Here is a 13,139-nt window from a genome sequence, read left to right as displayed (position 1 = left end):
TCTAAAGCACTGTGAACACTTTAAAAATCTAATATACTAGCATGAAAAAGCCACTCAACAAGAAGAGCACCTCCATGTTTCTACAAGTGCATTACATGTGCAAATTGCTGTTGACAAAACCTAGACAAATATTACAAAACAGATTCATACTGTCTCTGAGTTGTATGTTGTCACTGCACGCCTCCTCCAACTGTTGTTGAAGTATCTTAATCTGTACCTGAAGCTCCAATTTCTCATCTTTTAGCAAAGGATAATCTGAGACTTCTTTCAGTCTTCCAGTCAACAATTCATTCTGCTTACTTAACAACAAATCTTGAGCCTTGACTGAATCCAGTTCCCGCTAGGAATAAAAAAAATCAGAAACAGTTATTAGACTATTCATGAGTCAATATGTTTCTTCTTTTAAAAATATTTTATTTATCCAAATTGTCTACATGCACTACTATAACATTAGTTTCAATTACCTCAAGCTCTTTTGCACGTGCAACAGCTTGTTTGAATTCTTCCTTTTTTGCATCAAGAGAAACTGCCTCTTCATGTAAAAGTACAGCTCTCTCTGAATGACCAGAAATCAACAAAACTTGGTATCAGATACATTCTGAACAAACTTACATAAGTAAAACTTTCCACCCCTAATCAGTCACCTTTATTTTTTTTCTCTTCTTCAGCAATCTTCTTGGTTCTAGCTACATATTCTTCCTTCAATTCCAGCTGATACCTAGAAACAAAATTATTACCTAGGGCTATCTGATCATCAGTTTAAATGTTTTACTAACTGCTGCTTGTATCAGCAACAAATTTTCTAATCATCAAAACCTCAGTACAATGCTAGACAGGAGAGTATCCTAAATGTAAAATTTTATACTAATTAAAAGCTACAACTCAATACCAGAAAAGGCTATTTATCATCTTCTGATGTATGTCACTTTTGGTCCTGTTTTATTTTCATTTAAAACTCTGATTATCTACTGGGACAATTAATTCACTAACTGGCTCACTAAGCAACTAAACTCATACACCAAGCAGGGTTCCAGGAAGTGATGCTCAAACAGCCATCAGCTGCCTGCTTGCAGTAATGAGGGAACTGACTCCTCAAAACAACTATTTGCCCGATGGTACTATTCCACACTACATGGATAGGAGAAAAGGGTTGCACCTGTCTGGCAATCAGTGTTCCCACTAAGCAGAGTTAGTGTGAGTTAGCATACAGTTTTTTAGCCTCTGGCTCACACATTTTTGTCTTAGCTCAGGAAAAATGGCCCTGGTGCAAACTAATTTATGCAGTAGCTCACAAAGTAGATTTTTTTGCTCACAAGACTCCATAATTTAGAGGGAGTATTGCTGGCAATCCCCCCCTTCCCCCAACAGTCATTGCTGCAGTAGGGGAGGGGGAATCACAAGTGGCATTCTAAATAGCAACAGGGGAAGGAGGAGATGCAAGGAGGCTGCTGCTGCCTAGCAAGCACCTTCCCCCAACTCATTATTCAGCAGCTCCTAAGCACCAACTGCAGCAAGGAAAGGAGATGGAAGTCCTAGTCCACAGCTTGATGAGGTCGTTGAGAATGGCATAATGGTCTGTTATATGTGCTCACAGTGAAATTCACAGTACCCCTAGTTCCAAGTCAGTACTGTTGGGATAATGAGGCAGTAGGTTCTTGCATTAGCCTTGTTTATTTATTTATTTATTTATTTATTTGGGATTTATATCCCGCCCTTCCCACAAGTGGCTCAGGGCGGCTTCCAGTGATAGATCCAACAAAATTACAGTATTTAAACATATAAAGGGATCAGCATTTAAAACAAATAAAAACAGATAAAACCATGGTTATCAATAAATATTAATAAATATTTCAACTGTATATAAAAGAAATCCGGCAAGTTACATTAAAATTCTCAAGCTAGGTATAGGCTAGCCGGAAGAGGGTCGTCTTACAGGCCCTGCGGAACTGTACAAGGTCCCGCAGGGCCCTCACCTCTTCCGGCAGCTGATTCCACCATGTAGGGGCCATAACAGAGAAAGCCCTTTCTCTGGTGGATTTCAAACGGGCTTCCTTCGGCCCAGGGATAGTAAGGAGATTTTGTGTTCCCGACCTCAGTACTCTCTGGGGAACGTGCGGGGAAAGACGGTCCTTCAGGTAGACAGGTCCCAAGCCATATAGGGCTTTAAAGGTGATAACCAGCACCTTGTACCGGACTCGGTATATTACTGGAAGCCAGTGCAGGGTCCGAAGACCCGGCTGAATGTGTTCCCACTTTGGGAGACCCAATAACAGCCGGGCCGCGGCATTCTGCACCAGCTGCAATTTCCGAGTTCGGGACAGGGGCAGCCCCATGTAGAGGGCATTACAGTAGTCTAACCTCGAGGTGACCGTGGCATGGATCACTGTTGCTAGGTCGTCGCGCTCCAAAAAGGGGGCCAACTGCCTTGCCCGCCTAAGATGAAAAAACGCGGACTTGGCAGCGGCTGCTATCTGAGCCTCCATCTTTAAGGAAGGCTCCAACAGCACCCCCAAGCTCCTGACCCTGTCCGCCGCTATCAGCGGCGCACCGTCAAAGGCTGGTAGGGGGATTCCCCTTTCCGGACCGCGGCGACCCAAGCAAAGGACCTCTGTCTTCGCAGGGTTAAGCTTCAGCCCGCTCAGTCTGAGCCATTCAGCCACGGCATATAGTGCCCGATCTAGATTTTCCGGGACGCAGGTCGGCTGGCCGTCCATCAGTAGTTGTTCTCTCTGCAACAGCAGAAACTGCTGCTAAACTCCATAAGCCCTTACTTTACCCATTCCATCTCTCACCTCTACTATTTAAAAATGTTCAAAACATTCAGCCCTTGGTGTTTTATATTGGTTATCTGCCTTTGCAGTCCATTTTTGTGGTACACAGCCTCTGAAAGAAAATAATAAATACATTACTTCAAGAGTTCACTCTTCAACCTCTGATCGTAAGCCTCCTCAATAGTCTTCACAGCTACCTCTCGACGATAAAGAGCATCTCCCACAGTTTTATTTTTTGATTCTTGAAGCTTCTGAGCACTGGAACAACAAACGACAATCCAAAGAAAGCCACTGTAACAGGATAAATCTGGGGAACAGAAATATCCAAATCATGGGAAAGTGTCTTATTACACCGGTCCCCCTTTTTCCTTTACAGCAGCTCAGATGAGGTTCCAAACAATCTCTGAAGCACATTCTAAAGCACATTAGCCTCCCCTGCTCCGGCCACCTATGGCACTTTTATATTATTGACACAAGGAGCAACTGACCTGATCCATTCTGACCCATCACCATTCTAGCATGGGGCTACTGTACACTGAATGACACTAACCACTGAACTGTTGGCTAGGAAACTTAGATTGGTTATTCAAATTTTAATGTTATCTGTTGATTATTTTATTTTTTTTAGAATTGCTTGTTGTTTCAAGATATGATGTGAGCTGCCCCAAGCCTGCTTGTGGGGTATGGTGGGATACAAACTGCAAAAACAAACAAACAAATATCCTTTTGACACATGCCATGGCTCATCAGTTAACTTCCCACAATTAAGAAGGATTTCCATACATATTTGCACATATTTATTGTTTCAACTCTTATTCCCCTTTAATTAAATCCATATAGCTGTTCACCCTATACATTTAATTTGTTATGCCTGTTTTGTCTCAAAATATCTTCGTCATGTTATATGCTATTTTGCTGTTTAGCCTCTGTCTATAAATCTGAATGGTTTTCTTCCAGTGTATTTTATCTGGTGTGCGTGCACACGAAAGCTGATACCTTGAATAAAACTTTGTTGGTCTTAAAGGTGACACTCGACTCTAACTTTATTCTGTTGCTTCAGACCAACATGGCTATGCACTCGGATCTTCCTCCAGACTTCTGTCTTTCTCAGGGGCTGGCCAGCAAAATCTGGAGGCATTGCTCTAAGAAGCAGCAACACCTAACAGCCAGCTTCAAGAACTGCTACCTGTGGTGTAATGATTGTCTCACTGCTTCAATTGGAAGCTGCCTCCAGCAGCTTCTAGACAGATAGTTTATACATTTTCCAAATAAAAACATGTCACAGCTGCCCAGCCTTTATAACCTCTATCCCATTCTATACCATCCTGCCTTGGCTGCAAATGCTGGTAAATGCTACACTACTTGCTACCAGACTTGACAATTCAAATAAAATGGATGAAAACACACAACACCAAGGAATCCAGCAGCAACTGATAGCAAAACAGCCTATTTGCCCTACCCAAAGGTATCACTTGATACTGATTAACTTGGCATGTGGTAAAGGTGCTGCAGAGCACATGTAGAGCTCCAAAGGATTTGATAAGGCTGACTGCCCAATCATGAAAGCCTAAGAGATCCTTGCTCAATGTTTTAAATCTTTTAAATTAAAAGAGGCACCATATTTTTTCTATTTCAGTGGATTAGCTGCTCCCTCTACTGGATGATCAGAGCATTTCTCTCACTTGCTACATAACCTTCCTCTCTCTTAACTGTAACTTTAGATTGCCAAGTAGAATTAAAATCAGAAATTGTTGATGGCCAATTTTGCTTAATAAGCCTCACACATGCAGCAAGAGAAACTGAAAAATAATCAACAAACACTGGCATCAACATCTAGATGATCAAGGAATTACAACACAACCTCTCTGAACAGGAAGATGATAGGGAATGAACTTCTCAAGCAAGTTGAATAAAATGCTTCAGCAGATATAGCATTTAGTAAAATAAAAACAATTTCAAACAAACCAAAGCACTTTCTAAAATGGGAGACCTTCCCAAACAAAGTAGTTCCATGTTTAGCAACTTACAGGTCAAAAGCTTCCATTCTCTGCTTCAATTCTGCATCTCGACTTCTTATTGTTTCAATATCTTTCAGCAGGCTTTGTCTTTGTAAATAAATTTCTCTGGCATCAATCTATTACAAAAACATTTTTTGTTATATGCCACCCAAAAAGTAGCTGCAGAGAGTTCTACATGACCTTGAGAAGCTGTTTACTGTTTTTACCCTAGTTATTTAGGACTTGCTGTAACTATCCATTGGTGCACAGTTCACATGTCAAACAGTCTGCTGATAGACCTAACTCCATTAGAATATCAAACAGAGTGAACGCAGGAAAACCAACGTATATGGGACAGCTGTGGGCATTCATGATTTTTTTAAAATGAAAATTGACCTAAAAACATGCAGGGAATGAAAATATGCCCGCTTCTTCAAATGCAGAAACCTGGCATGCTTCCATGCTCACTACAACTGATTAGAATATGGCAACATTTTTTTTCTAAATGTAACCTTAGGAGCAAAATGTGAAATATAATGAAATTGGGTATGCAAGTGGTATAGGGACAGTTAAAGTACAGATCATCTTGAGACCACAACCCACTTTTAAAAAAAATGAAGGTCCTGAACCCACTCTATCTTGCTATCCACCTTATAAGCAACATATACTGCATGACGAAGCATGACTTTGATACCCATCCTTCACCATGGAACCTCAGTCACAGGCTGAGATGTGTATGAACTAGGCTGTACAGGCCAAGCTTATGTCATTCCCTAAATATTTTTGGCATAGTTCTTGGAGGTGAAAAGTCACAGACAACTTACGGTGATCCTGTAGGGTTTTTAAGGTAAGAAACATTCAGAAGTGGTTTGCCACTGCCTGCCTCTGTGTAGCAACAGTGAATGTCCTTGGTAGTTACCCACTTACTTAGCTTCCAAAATCTGGTGGGTGAGCCTGGGCTACCCAGGTCAGAGTAGCATGGTTCTTGTTGGTGGATAAACCGATTGCCTTTGAATCAAGATACTGCACTCTATTAGCATTCCATTTAGTTACAGCTTTTGAACATTACCTCTTGCTGCTTCTGAAGCCTCGCAATAGCATTTCTTTCTCTTGAGGTTAGAGCTTCTGACTTGGCTTGGTGATCTTTTTCAAACTCTCTGCGAAGTTCAGAAATTTCTTTCTGGGATCGTGCTCGTTCATCCATTTTAATTTTAGCTACTTCAACTTCTTTGAAATGATGTAACTGTTAAGTTTAAAATAAAATTATTAATTTCATCTTTGTTAAGTTAAAAAAGTTACAACACATCTAAATGACAGATTCGCTAAGAGAAATTATGCACATCAGCAGCTCCACATTTCAGTTATACACCGGATTCGTTACAAAGTGCTGGTTATTACCTTTAAAGCCCTATATGGCCGAGGACCTGCCTACCTGAGGGACCGTCTTTCCCCATACGAACCCCAGAGAGCACTGAGGTCAGCAGGGAAAGACCTGTTGACTATCCCAGGGCCGAAGGAAGCAAGACTGCAGAGTACCCGCACTTGGGCCTTCTCTGTTGTGGCCCCACACCTGTGGAACCAGCTCCCAGAGGAAGTACGGGCCCTGCGGGACTTTGACCGTTTCCGCAGGGCCTGCAAGACCTTCCTCTTTAGTGAAGCCTTCACCGACTAAACACTGAGAGACTGCTTAAATGATTTTGTTATCTGTCAGAACAGCACCAAGACGTTAATTGTATTGTTTTACTGCTTTTAGAATTTTAATTAATTTTATCTACTGTTAAAGTACTGTATCATTTGTTATACTGATTAATGTTGTTAGCTGCCCTGAGCCTGCCTCGGCGGGGAGGGCGGGATATAAATAAAAGGTATTATTATTATTAAGAAATTAGGTCTATCAGTAGACTGTTTGACATGTGAACTGTGCACCAATGGATAGTTACAGCAAGTCCTAAATAACTAGGGTAAAAACAGTAAACAAAGCCCAATCACAGACATCTTACATCTTGTCTCACTGTTCCTGATAACACTCTACCCAGTGCTTAATAGGGCACTGTAAATAACTGCCTTTTTCCCAGCAGATCCACCATCATGACCAAGAGAGAGATCTTGGGGTCGTGGTAGATAATTCACTGAAAATGTCAAGACAGTGTGCGATTGCAATAAAAAAGGCCAATGCCATGCAGGGAATTATTAGGAAGGGAAATGAAAACAAATCAGCCAGTAACATAATGCCCCTGTATAAATCGACAGTGCACTCATTTGGAGCACTGTGTACAATTCTGGTCACTGCACCTCAAAAAAGATATTATAGCATTGGAAAAAGTGCAGAAAAAGGCAACTAGAATGATTGAAGGGTTGGAACACTTTCCCTATGAAGAAAGGTTAAAACGCTTGGGGCTCTTTGGCTTGGAGAATCGTCGACTGCGGGGTGACATGATAGAGGCTTACAACATTATGCATGGGATAGAAAAAGTAAAAGTAAAGAAAGAAGTACTTTTCTCCCTTTCTCACAATACGAGAACTTGTGGATATTCAATGAAATTGCTGAGCAGTCGGGTTAGAACTGATAAAAAGAAGTACTTCTTCACCCAAAGGGTGATTAACACGTGGAATTCACTGCTGAAGGAGGTGGTGGCGGCTACAAGCATAGACAGCTTCAAGAGGGGACTGGATACGCATATGGAGCAGCGGTCCATCAGTGGCTACTAGCCACAGTGTATTGTTGGAATTCTCTGTCTGGAGCAGTGATGCTTTGTATTCCTGCTGCTGGGGGGGGGCACAATGGGAAGGCTTCTAGCCCCACTGGTGGACCTCCTGATGGCACTTGGTTTTTTTGGCCACTGTATGACACAGAGTGTTGGACTGGAAGGGCCACTGGCCTGATCCAACATGGCTTCTCCTATGAAGAAGAAGAAGATGATATTGGATTTATATCCCGCCCTCCACTCCGAAGAGTCTCAGAGCGGCTCACAATCTCCTTTACCTTCCTCCCCCACAACAGACACCCTGTGAGGTGGGTGGGGCTGGAGAGGGCTCTCACAGCAGCTGCCCTTTCAAGGACAACCTCTGCCAGAGCTATGGCTGACCCAAGGCCATGCTAGCAGGTGCAAGTGGAGAAGTGGGGAATCAAACCTGATTCTCCCAGATAAGAGTCCGCACACTTAACCACTACACCAAACTGGCTCTCCTATGTTCTTATCCTCTTTCCTTCTCAACCCTCATCACTACTCCACGGGAATTCAACTTTTTTTTTTTTTTAAGCCAAGTGTCTAAAAACCTACAGCATGTACCTGGGAAGATGCTGGTGTAGTGGCAAATGAAAACAAGAGGGGGAAAGGAGGAGGGTTGTATTTGACCAAATGCACTAGGAGGCAATCCTTGGTTACATGCCAACAAGCCTCACATACCAAACAAGATGGTCTGGAGTATTGCTGGTTCCCTTTCAATGCAAAGTTTTGATTATTCTCTTCTTCACTGCTCTATTTTCCTCAGCTTCCTGATTTAGTACTGACTGTGCAATGCATGGAAAGCTGTGCTGACCAACTATTTAACCACTAAAATAGGTAGCATATTTTTGTCTCCCCCCACACCCCCTCAAGCGCAGTCCACATTTTTTTTTAAAAAAAAATGAATAATAAATTAAATGTACATTCCCCCAACTTTGTCTTTTAACAAATCAAAACCTTTGGACTAGGTAAACCAAAATGATGCATTTATAAACTAGTAAGTTATTACCCGCTATTCATAATGAAAATTCTTTAGTTAATAAATGTTTACTCTCTGCTTTTTTCCCACTCTTTTGTATACTTAGAGGGGTACACAAAAGAATCTCATGGTCATATAAGATTTCTATAATTAAATTGCCCTCTTTCCCCTTCCATTTCCCTGACCTTTTGAGCCATTTCTGCTTGGAGCTGGTCTTCTATTTCTTTTCTGTATTCAGCAAGTTTTACATCTAGAGACTCAGATATGTGGCGCTGAGGATACTTCTCTGCAAACTGTTCATCAATCATCTGAAGTTTCTCAGCTATGGAAAAACGTAAAACAATGTCTCATTTAATATGACTCAACTTAATGATTTTCTCTTCTCATGGTATTTCTAGCTCCTACTATTTTTATATTTTATATCAACATAGGATACTGATCTATCCAGATTCTACTTAAAAGGCTTCAAAGAAATTAGTTGACAGCAGCGAAGTAGTAGAAAAGTTAAAAAAAATGTTAAAAGTCAGTATGTGTGTGCATGCAGAAATAAGACAGAAAAGCAGGTATCTGGCAGTTTAATCTTTGGCTCCACTTTAGCTGGCTGCCATGGAATTCCAACTTGCATCTGAGCAAACTAGACTATGACCTGGTCTGCCAAATGGAGCTTAATGTGCTCTTAGCCTGGCAGGAGTACTTGCCATGAGTGTTGTCTGTTGCAACAGATGAAATGCATTCTGTGGTGGAAAGGATTTTTTAGTATAAACATTTCCATTGCAATATGTCCTCTCTCCTTCCTCGAACTCTAGAAGTTTCATATCCCACAAGTTATTGTTAACTAGCTGAATGAACAATTAATTGTGATCATAGGGACCATATAATGTTTTAGTACTGCTCTGTCAGGTTGTATAAAAGGATGCTGTCATGTGTTCTGTGTGTTGGTGTTTCATGTTTCTTTATATGAGAACGGAAAGTGAGTGTTCAATTTGCCCTACATCTTTGTGGTTGTGTGGGTGTAGCTGGGCTCGCATTGCAGCATATTTATAAACATTCATACACCCATCTTCCTAGTGCACTGCTAGTACAGAAAATCTGCAGTATTTCCCAACCCTACTGTTCTCTCCCAGAAGCATTAACTCACAACATGTTGAAGCCAAACAGGAGAACAGGTCATAATAATTACACTTACCAAGAGATTCTTTGTAAGGTGCTATGGGACCTGTCTGAATTCCTGCGTTACACGTCTCCTTACAGAGATTATGCTCTATCAGCTCCGTTAAAACCTGTACAAGAAAACCTTAGAGATGCCCTGCTTATCACATATTTCTTCTACAACAAATTAATAAATTCAAAATTAAGTAAGAACAATAAATACTATTTTGCAACAGTAAAAAACTCATTACTGAAAGTTCAATGAATCTAAATTTTAAAAAGTGTCATACAGAACATGCAAACAAATCATCAAAAGCAACATTTATATTGCACCAACTCATCACTTTCAATACATTTCCTTAAAGAACAGTTTGACTCTTAACAGCATGACATGCTACAATGAAAACAGCCATGTATTTATCAAACATGCATGTTCAGTTTTTGAACTGATGTCTGTAAAATCAGGTTTGTTTGGGCTAATTGTTTAAGTACATTAAAATTATACCTTTTGCACTGTCCTTTTGAGAGGCTGAAATCTGTAAGAGAAAAAGTATCAATTTTTTTTTCACCCAGCTTTAACAACAGACAAGATTTTTTTTTTTAAAAAAAAATAAGATTTTACCATTGTTTTGTAAAGATCTGTCTTTGGACTGATTCTCATCAGCTGCAGAAGGTCTTGCATAGTAAGCAACTTTGTAAGAAAACAAAGGAGAACACCTCTCTTATTCACAACTATAAATTTTAGACAGAAACAGTATGACAATTTACAACAAAACTGGGACAATTCAAGTGATGAAATGTGCATCACTGGACAACGGACTGTGCTTCTCCATCTAACTACAATCAACTAACTGTAATCATCCCACCTACATCTACAGATTTCTATTCTCATACACTGGTCCATCACGTCTTAATTTTATAAAACTTATCCCAGCACTAGATTTTTAAGTAAGCTAGAGTTTCTCATATAGTATGAAATTACACATCCCAAATGTACCAAAATGTCTCTGACAAATATGATGGATTGCGAGTCATCTGATTTTGGATTACAAACACATGTCAGTAGGAACTTGCGGTTTTTCTCATCCCCACTCCAGCTTCTCAGATCCCAGAAAAGTTACAACCAGCTCACAAAAATTTCAGGCTTGATAAGAAGGCATCACATTGTAAAGATGCATGTTTTAATGGTTTCCCATGTCCCCAGTACAAACTCCCATATATGACACACACACGTGGATGTTCAGCAGCTGACAAGGCTGTCTCAAAGAATAACTCTTGCTGGGTGTCCTCCCTCACTACAAGCAGAATCCATTTTAAAGGGACTGGTTGGGTGATAGTGCATCTACTTCCACTGCTGTAAGATATACCGGTAATTCTCTGCTTTATGGTAATTTGGTGTGCTCATCACCCTCAGCAGGCAATGCAAAATTGAGCATATGCAGAAAGCAATATCTGACCTGTACTTGCTTGTGTTGTCATGTTCCTGTACAGACTGATTAAAGGTCTGCGCTTCTCAAGGCAATACATGGTCTTTTCACTATCATTATTATTATACAGACATAATATCCTTATTTAAGCACTAAAACATAATCTCATATATCCTTCAGAAGAGTTATGCACTTACCTTATCCTTTTCTAATCCACTTTCTGGGTAGAAGACAGACAGTGAGTATTCATATCCACATTTGTGCAGATGATTTGCCACCAGACTGTTGGAAGCATTAACTAACAACAAGCTGAAGTCATTAGGAACGGTTTGCAACTGGATTTTTCCACTTAAAACTGGATTCATTAACTCATGTATAAGCTGGTTTCGAAGCTGTGTCTGTGACAGAGAAAAAACAGCAAACTCTGAAAATATGCATTTAACACTGAAAGTAAAATTGTACTGCACCATAAATGGCCAAATGTAAAGGAAGGCTGGACTTCCGCGAAACTTGACAGTATGTTTACAATAAAGATCTATAATACTTCTAAATGTATCTAGAAACCATGCACAGTTGAGCAAACCCACAGTACATGTAATAACATAACAGGATTTTGAGCAGACTGAAGCCTAAGGCAGAAATGTACAAGTATACTGAGGATTTTGTTTACTATTGCAAAGCAGCATCTGGGATATCCCGACTTCGCTTTCTAAATTCCACCAAGCTTTTTTTTTCTTTAAAAAAAACCAAACCTGTAGTATAGTATACTGTTTACTCTCTCTAAACAAAATTGAACTCTCCTTTATGGACACAATCCCTTGTTAGTGTTATCTTGCAAGTAAGGAAGGCACAGGCAAAACAAGAAATATTTTAAAATAATAAATGAAAATGAGTTAGGATTAGCATCTACTCTTAAAATTACCAGAATTCAAAATTTGGCTATGTGCATCTTTAGATTGGTAAGGAAAAATGAATCTAAATTCAGAATATAAATTGTTTCATTTGAATCTGTCATCCAAAATGTATTTAGTTTTTCAATTTGAATTCTATTAATTCTATTCTAAAAAGGGCTACGTTTTCCAAATTAAAGGAAATGAAATCAGATTTCAACATGCAACTAATGAATTCCTCAAGGCTAAAGATATTTTGCTGCATTTCAGCATTTAAAAAAAATGAAACATTTTTATTTATACCCCGCCCTCCCCGCCGAGGCAGGCTCAGGGCGGCTTACAGGACATGGTATATACCATGATACAATAACAGTAAAATCAAACAATAACAATATAAAACTGTTCATACATTAATTAAATTACATAAATAGTCTAAAATCCAGTAAAACTTAACGGTGCTACAAACTCAGTATATATAAAGATGGCTTGATGTTTCTAAGTTCAACTTAAAAGGCTAGTTGAAAGAGGGTGGTTTTACAAGCCCTACGGAACTGGTTAAAATCCCACAGGGCCCGCACCTCCTCTGGCAGCTGGTTCCACCATTGGGGTGCCATTATCGAGAAGGCCTGCTCCCTAGTTGTTTTTAACTTAGCCTCCTTTGGCCCAGCGATTTTCAGAAGATTTTGTGAACCAGATCTCAGTGCTCTCTGGGGAACATATGGAGAGAGATGGTCCCTAAGGTAGACAGGTCATCAGCCATATAGGGCTTTAAAGGTAATAACCAGCACCTTGTAACGGACTCGGTACGCAATTGGCAGCCAGTGCAGTTCCCACAGCCTAGGCCGTACATGTTCCCACCGAGGTAGTCCCATTAACAGTCTGGCTGCTGCATTCTGCACTAGCTGCAGTTTCCGAGTTCGGTACAGGGGCAGCCCCATGTAGAGGGCATTACAGTAGTCTAACTTCGAGGTGACCGTTGCATGGATCACTGTTGCCAGGTCGCCATGTTCCAGGAAGGGAGCCAAATGCCTCGCCCGCCTAAGATGAAAAAAGGTGGATTTAGCAGTGGCTGCTATCTGGGCCTCCATTGTCAGGGAAGACTCCAGTAGCACTCCCAAGCTCCTGACCCTGCGCACTGGGACCAGTGGCGCACCATCAAAAGCTGACAGGGAGATCCCCCCCCCAGCCTGCTACGGCCTA

The 13,139-nt window shown here is 40.6% G+C and overlaps 1 protein-coding gene across 2 annotated transcripts in view; it reads right to left on the bottom strand.

Moving 5' to 3' along the window:
* The window catches only part of OFD1 (OFD1 centriole and centriolar satellite protein), a 32,857-nt gene that overhangs the window by 18,945 nt on the left and 773 nt on the right, over nt 1-13,139 (bottom strand). Inside the window, exons 2-12 of one of the 2 annotated variants that reach the window (XM_060233973.1) lie at nt 11,247-11,447; nt 10,245-10,313; nt 10,128-10,158; nt 9,660-9,767; nt 8,659-8,795; nt 5,838-6,011; nt 4,799-4,905; nt 2,910-3,029; nt 645-718; nt 465-556; nt 151-340 (exon numbers count right to left, since the gene is read on the bottom strand). In XM_060233973.1, coding sequence (XP_060089956.1) covers nt 151-340; nt 465-556; nt 645-718; nt 2,910-3,029; nt 4,799-4,905; nt 5,838-6,011; nt 8,659-8,795; nt 9,660-9,767; nt 10,128-10,158; nt 10,245-10,313; nt 11,247-11,447 — 1,303 coding nt within the window. Of the gene's footprint in view, nt 1-150; nt 341-464; nt 557-644; nt 719-2,909; nt 3,030-4,798; nt 4,906-5,837; nt 6,012-8,658; nt 8,796-9,659; nt 9,768-10,127; nt 10,159-10,244; nt 10,314-11,246; nt 11,448-13,139 lie in introns of those variants that run through there. The other variant, XM_060233974.1, reaches the window with a different exon arrangement.

Source organism: Heteronotia binoei, chromosome 3 (assembly GCF_032191835.1).
Source record: "Heteronotia binoei isolate CCM8104 ecotype False Entrance Well chromosome 3, APGP_CSIRO_Hbin_v1, whole genome shotgun sequence".
NCBI lineage: Eukaryota > Metazoa > Chordata > Lepidosauria > Squamata > Gekkonidae > Heteronotia > Heteronotia binoei.
This window is presented reverse-complemented; position numbering and strand designations above follow the sequence as displayed.